Source organism: Rhea americana, unplaced genomic scaffold (genome assembly GCF_003343005.1).
Source record: "Rhea americana isolate MKP2758 unplaced genomic scaffold, rheAme1 scaffold_446, whole genome shotgun sequence".
Taxonomy (NCBI): Eukaryota; Metazoa; Chordata; class Aves; order Rheiformes; family Rheidae; genus Rhea; species Rhea americana.
In genome coordinates, this window is record NW_028186586.1 from 133282 (window position 1) to 140473 (window position 7192).

The 7192-nt window shown below is 62.4% G+C and overlaps 1 protein-coding gene across 1 annotated transcript in view; it reads left to right on the top strand.

The window, feature by feature from the left end:
* The first annotated feature begins 1662 nt into the window (after window positions 1-1662).
* The window catches only part of HCN2 (hyperpolarization activated cyclic nucleotide gated potassium and sodium channel 2), a 9950-nt gene continuing 4420 nt past the window's right edge, over window positions 1663-7192 (top strand). The window contains exons 1-3 of the mRNA XM_085315985.1: window positions 1663-1792; window positions 2098-2521; window positions 5929-6090. Coding sequence (XP_085172111.1) covers window positions 2117-2521; window positions 5929-6090 — 567 coding nt within the window. The 5' untranslated portion in view covers window positions 1663-1792; window positions 2098-2116. The remainder of the gene's footprint in view (window positions 1793-2097; window positions 2522-5928; window positions 6091-7192) is intronic.

Consider the following 7192-nt stretch of genomic DNA (forward strand, 5'->3'; position numbering starts at 1 on the left):
AGCAGCGGCATTGGCGGGTGCCGAGCTGGCCCTGCTCCGGCCCCCATGGGCGCGCGGGGGGTGGTGGTGGTGGTGGTTCCTTCTCTCCTCCGCTCCAAGGCGGTGGGAGCCGTGGAGGGTGGGAAGGCACTTGTTCTGGCGGCATGCCCCTCTGCCCTGAGGCTTCTGTCGTGGTTTTGGAAGCTTTGGGAGCTGTGTGCCCCAGGCTGGGCTCCGGGACCAGAAGGGGAGGCTCTGCCAGGGACCCGCGGGGTGGGGGGACAGAGATCCGCCCGCGCTTCTGGAGCAGTCCTGCCGCCAGCTGGGGTCAGCTCTTGTGCCGGACTTTGGGCAAAGCAAAAAGCTAAGGCAGCTGGCACTTTCCGCTCCTTGCATCTTCACTGTGGCTCAATTAGGTCAGAAGCAAGGGAGGGGGGTGCCAAGGAGCCTAATATAGTTTGTTTTCAGATATTTTTAGTAGCCTAGACTGGATCTTTCCTCTATGCACGTGCTGCCCTCCAAGGAAGGAACCATCGCCGTTGCACCCGAGTCTCCTAAGGGACTGCCCAAGGCAATCTCGTTTGTGCGTGCCTGCGTGTGCCGAGGGGGCGATCAGCACCAGTTTGTCGTTCTCAGCGGGCCAAATTCTGCCCTGGCTCTGCCAGGTGGCAAAGGGACTGGAGCCGGCCGAGAGCCTTGCCCCGCTGGCGCGGCTCTCGGCAGCACGCGCGGCCCGTGCCGGGACCGGCCTCGGGCCGCCCCGGGCCGAGCTGCGCGGGGGGCCGGGGCTGCCGCCCGCGCTGTGAAGTCATAGTTGTGCCGCTGTGACGTCACTTTCGGTTGCCGTGGAAACGCCCCGCACGGGGAAGGTGTCATTGGAGGAAGGTCAGAGCGCGGCTCCGTCCCCTGCGCCCCGGGGAGGCGGCGGCGGCCGCGGCCCCGCGGCTCCTGCGGCGCGGGCGCGCGCCCGGGGCTCCCCCTCCCCTGCCTGGAGCGTTCCCGGGGGTCCTCGCCCGGGCAGCCGGGCTCGGCCAGCCCCACGCAAGTCCTGCGGGTCTCCGCTTCGACCTTGCAAAGGTCGTTGCTGGCCTGGAAGATGGGGATGAGGAGAGAGAGAGAGGAGGGCTAAGGCAGGAAAGGGTGGAAAGGGCGGCGGAGACGTGCGGCGGCGGGAGCCCGGCTTCCCGCCCCTCCTCCGCCTGCCTGAGGTTGCAGCGATGCTGCTCCAGCTGCAGTCGTACGTGATGCGCTGTGCCCGGAGCTGTGGCGCCGCCGGAGCCGCGCGCCCCAGCCCCAGCCCCTGGCCCGGCGCGGGACGCTGCCGCGCAGCCCCGGGAGCCGCACCGCAGCCTGGCCCACAGCGGGGAGCCGGGTGCGGCAGCGCCAGCTCCCCGGCCTCGCTCCCCTTCCTTACCCCACGTGGGGCTCTCGGGGGCTGCGATGGAGGTGGTCAGTCTCCTGCATCCGCTCTCCGCCCTGCCTCCGTGCGTGACCACAGGCAGAGCCTAGCCGGAGGAGAGCGCGGCAGGGATCCCCAGGCTGGCAGTTTGGGAAGGGAAGGCAGATGCCCAGCCTGTGCCAGCCTGGTTGCGCAGGATCTCCCAGAGCTGCTGTGCTGCTCAGCAGCAGGGGATTTCCCCCGCCACTGCCTGGCTTGTCTCCTTCTCCCCTTATTTCAGGATTCACCCAGTTCTTGGTGCTTGCACAGACAGACCCCCAGTAAAACAAGGACAGCAGAAACAGCCCCTGGAGCAGAGGCCCTGGGCCTCATCCTGCACCCCTGCCCCACCTCACCCAGCCCTGACTGAGCCAGGTGGGACCATGCTGGCCTGCAGAATCAGACCCACTGGGGTGGTTTGGCAGAGAGGATGTGCTCTTGGGGAAAGGAGTGGGGTGCCTGGGGGTCAAGGCGATGAGGAAAACTCCGTGCCCAGTCTGTCCGGGCATGGCATCTGCCAGCTGGAGCCACAGCAATGGAGAGGTGCTGGCCCTGTGGTGCCCTGGTTCTGTAGCAATGGACAGGGCGGTATGCATGGGCATCGCTGTGCCAGGGGGGCTGGCAGACTGCAGGGGCAGCTATAGGACGTCTGTGACCCCCTCCATCCTCTCGTTCTCCAGGTTTTACTGGGACTTCACGATGCTGCTCTTCATGGTGGGCAACCTGATCATCATTCCTGTGGGCATCACATTCTTCAAGGAGGAGACCACAGCGCCGTGGATCGTGTTCAATGTGGTCTCCGACACCTTCTTCCTCATGGATCTGGTGCTGAACTTCCGGACGGGGATTGTCATTGAGGACAACACAGAGATCATCCTGGACCCTGAGAGGATCAAAAAGAAGTACCTTAAGACCTGGTTTGTGGTGGACTTTGTCTCCTCCATCCCAGTGGACTATGTCTTCCTCATTGTGGAGAAGGGCATAGACTCAGAGGTGTACAAAACGGCCCGTGCCCTCCGCATTGTCCGCTTCACCAAGATCCTCAGCCTCCTGCGGCTTCTCCGCCTCTCCCGGCTCATCCGCTACATTCACCAGTGGGAGGAGGTAAGGATCGTGGCTGGGGTGCGTCAGCATCTGGCTGTGCGGTGGGGTCTCTTCCCTAATGACGGTCTCCTGGGACCTCTCTGGCTTCATGTCTTTGACAAGGAGTTGGTACCTGGCTCCTATGTCTGGGAGATAGTGTGGAGCTGGAAATGGCTTCTAGTCGCACCATGCTGGCTGTGGGGCACCGGGGGCTGCCGGAGGAGCCCATGACAGGCGGTTTGAACAGCATCTACAGAGCGTTAGTCCCTGCTTGCAAGGGAGTCTGGCTGTCGGGCTGTATGCCTCACTGGGGGAAGAAGGACTCTGGGGATCCCTCTGCTGTGCCCTCAGCATGATACCCACCACGTGTGGGTGCTCTGTGCCCGCTCTAGCACAGTTGGGGCTGCCAGGCACCATGGCTACATTGTGCCTGGGCCCCGGCACAGGGAACCTGCGCTGCCACGAGGGTGTTGCCACCCCCATGCGATGGTATGTCTCGTGCCAGCAGATGTGCTGCCCTGCGCAATGTCAGTGACTGCACCGTGTCCCTGGGTTGCTCCGTAGACAGGGCGGGCGGCGGCGAAGTCCTTGTTCCTGCTCTGCGCTAGCTCCCTTCCTGGAGGGCTGTCGTGGCCAGGGCGCACGCGTGTCCCTGAGAGGGAGGCCGGGCCCGACGGGCCACTGTGCGGGCTTGACGCACCCAGGCCGTGTGGGATGAGCAGGGCCATGCCTCTGTGTCTGCATGCGGCGTGCTCAGCTCTGCTGAGCAGCTCTCATGCGTAGGCTGGAGTCTCCTGGCAGCAGTGATGGATTGGGTTTTGCAGGTGCTCACTGCAGTGTTCGGAGCAGCATGTGCGTGCGTGCGTGTGCATGTGGTGGGACGGTGAGTGGCTTCTGTCCCTTCTCTGTGCCTGCCTCACTTTGTCCCAGGTCCAGCCGGCATCTCCACTGTGCCGTGCAGGCAGAAGCGCCCGGCTCAAGCAGAGTGAGGGCTCTGCTGCCCCTGCTGTGCTGTAGGCATCTGCAGTGCAGAGTCTGGGCACGGTGACATCAGCTCCAGAGGTCACAGGGAAGGAGACAGACCCTCCTTTCCCACCGCCACTTCGCCGCTCAGCAAGCCAGAGGGCTGCGGGCTGGATTTTGTGTCTGCAGCCCCGCGGCTGCACTGCTGCGAGCAGCGAGCAGCCTGGGTGCTGAGTTGGGGTCGCTGCCAGCTGCAGCTGAGGGAAGGGGAAGGATCTCGCTGTTGTCCCTGTGCTCTCAGCTGGCACTGCTGGCTGCTGTGGAGGCCCTTTCGGCCCAGAGGGGCTGCCTTTGGCCTGAGCAAGCCCGGAGCTCCCGCCACCCTCAGCCCCGGCTGAAGTGGGGACGGTGCTTGGAGCGACCAGGGCAGGAAGGCTCCAGCGGTCTGACTCTATCCTGGTCCAACTCTGCAGATGGAAATCCCCCAGCTCCCTGTGCAATCAAGATGTAACATAGCTCTGTCACTTGACCTTGGCATTCATGCCTCCCTTCTGCTCCTGTTCATGGCTAAGCCGTGAGAGGAAACTGCAGCTCAGGTGTTTAGCAAGCCCCAAGCACCTCTTCTGTGTCCAGGCTTCCTTGCTCCATTTCTGTGGCCTTGGCCTTGTGGAGGGAGGGCAGGTTTGGTCTCAGCCTGTGGGTGCACGGTGCACAGGCTGCCGTGGGGTGCAGCAGCCGGGGACAAGGGCTAGGGCTGTCTCTCTCTGTGCTGTGGCTTCTCCATGGCTCCATCTTCCTGGACACGCTGGGCTGGAGGAGATGGAGTCCATCCCAGCAGATACCTGGTGCCCTGCAGGGAGAGGATTTCCCATGGGAATAACCCACCTTGCTCTGCACGCAGGAGAGCGCCAGGCCTTGCCATGCGGATCGGCGACAGCTGGGGCAGCCGAAGGGCGAGAGGCCTGCAGCTGCCAGGCTCATGCTGTGAGCAAAGAGGGTGGTTGAAGCAATGAGCAGATGCTTGTGAAAATGTGGGCCTCCCATTGCCCCTCCACAACCGAGGGCTGGGGAGGCCGGTGTTTTATTACCAGACAGGGCAGGGTGATGAGGTGGCAGCCTGGGGCGAGCGCTCTGTGCGTGATGCCTCTAAAACACGCTGGGTCAGACCCCGTGTCTCCAGCTCCAGCAGGCCCCGGGCCCAGCAGCACTGTCGCTGCATCCTTGCAGCTCCCGTTGCATGCCAGTCCGAGGGCTGCGGCTGCGTCCCTGGTCTGCGGGGAAGCACCATCTCCCGGTGCAGCCGCAGGGAGAATTTTGTCTGCTCCTTTCTGGAAGTCGCTGCTCTCGTAGCTGCAGCTCCAGCCCTGCATGGAGCGGATCAGGATGGTCTCCAGCCAGAGCAGTCCCGGGGCAGCTCTGGTGCAGGGAGCCTCATGGCCAGGATGGAGGAGTTGTGGTCTTTTAACAATGTCATCTCAAGGCCGTGCCGGTGCGGGCCCTTGGAGCGGCTCCATCTGAGGGGACCCGGGGCTGTGCCTGGGCCATCCCCTGCTCCTCTCCCCCTCCACCGGGGCCAAGAGCGCCCCAGGCCCTGGCTCGTCCTGACCAAGGATCTCAGCCACTAGTACTTTCCAGTGCAATGCTCCAAGGCTCCCGGCAGGCTATAAATAGGCAGGCGGAGTGCAGCCACTTCAGGGAGAAAGTGGGGCCAGTTGCTAATGGCTATTTCGGCCAAGGCCATGCAAGTCAACCCTTGCACTTGGAGAGCGCTGGAAGGGGGGCTGCTCCTGTGCCCCTCGCTGCCTGTGTCCCACTGGGCACTGCTCGCGGCACACCGGCCCCGCCACGTGCCACCCCCCAGGCCAGCCAGCTTGCTGGCCCAGCAGGGAGCTGTGGCCCCAGTCGGTGCAGCGAGCTCCGGCATCCGCTGCTGTTCCCTGTGCGAGGCCATGGGCTGAGACCGCCTGGCTGGGGTGGGCGCTGGCGGTCTTGGCTGCTGCCTTCGCTGGGCTGCCCTGCTGTCGCGCATTAGCACTGTGCCATGCCGTGCTGTGCCATGCCGTGCTGTGCCGCGCTGTGCCACTGGCACCAGGCAGCCCACGGGCTTCTGCAGCCCCTGCTTCTGCAGCTCTGCCTGTCCACAAGGGACCCCAGGGGTGCCAGGGCTGTGGACAGTGGTTCAGATTTGGGCTGGGACAAGCGATTGCAGGAAGCCACAGGGCTCCTCCATGGGTGACAGCCGGGATTATCGCGCTTGTTTTGTCCAGGGAAATTCTGGGGGGACCCTGGCTGTGCTGTGGGTGCCAGGTCCTACCTCTGACCAGGTGCCACCTTGGACCTGCTCTGAGCACCCCGGTGCAGCCACGGAGTCAGGTGCCGGCTGTGGCTTGGGTGCCCTGGAGCGGGACAGGGCCAGGCTGTGCGGGGTCCCCTGCTGAAGCGCTCCTGCCCTGACTCCCTTGCAGATTTTCCACATGACCTATGACCTGGCCAGCGCGGTGATGAGGATCATCAACCTCATCGGCATGATGCTGCTGCTGTGCCACTGGGATGGCTGCCTCCAGTTCCTGGTGCCCATGCTGCAGGATTTCCCCCAGAACTGCTGGGTCTCCATCAACGGGATGGTGGTGAGTGCCAGGGCGCTCCCAGGAGCACCGCCGGCCGCACGGTTAAGCCCCTCTCCCTGACCAGGTGCATCCTGCCCTCCCTAGAGGGGCTCCCCTGGTTTGGAGGATCTCAGTCACTCCCAGCTGGCTCAGCCCTTCCTTTCCTGCGGCGGGGATGGGCAGGCTGGGTTGGCTGCTGGCTTACTCCTGCCTGAGTTATGGGCTAAGGGGGCTGGGAAGCAGATAAACAAGATCATCCCAGGGATGGTCTCCCTGGCAGAGAGTGAGGACTTTGGGGGCCAGATTGATTGCAGGCAGGAGGAAGATGCTGACAAGGCTCTCTGCCCCATCCCTTGCCTCTTCCTCCCTTCTCATTAGCAACAAAGCTGCTATTAATAAATAATGGGACATATTTTTAATTGCACACTCTCAGGCCTGCAGCCTAGTACAAATGGGTCTTCTCCCTCTCTTTTTCCTCTAGCTTTTTCCTATTTGGCCCGTGTTCCCTTCTCTGCTCTGTGTTCCTTTCTAGCTGTTTCCCTTTCTGTTTTCCTCCTCTTGCACTTCTCTTTCTCCTGCTGTTTCATTCCCAGAGGGAAGCTGAGGCTCCATGTGAGGCTGGACCTGGGAGAGTCAGGCCAGTAATCCTGGCTCCATCATCCCTTCCTTCCCTGCTGCTGCTCACCACTTGCCCCATCTCCTCCAGCCAGCTGCCCCCCTTCTCTGCCCCAACCTCTAGCTGTGTATCTCAGCTCTCATGCACAATTGCTGCAATAACTCAGTGGTTTCCAGGCCATCAGAGCTTGTGCCCTTCACAACATTTCACAGGGGATTTCTGCATTTTGGTAAATCGGTAAAAGAAAGTGACAGATACATCAAGTGAAGCCAGGCAGGAAGGTGAAGTGGAGAGAGAAGGGCTGGTTCGAACGATGCTGCAAGTGGAATGCAGGGATGCAGCATTGCCATAGGCCCCACAGGACCAACCTGAGCTGCAACCGGTGCCTGGTGTTCATATTTGTTTGTCTATGGTGAGACTGATTGGAAAAAAAAAAAAAGAAGAAGAAACACATTACGTATTGCTCGGTGCTGTTGGGAGATGCCGGCAGAGAAACTGGATCATCGG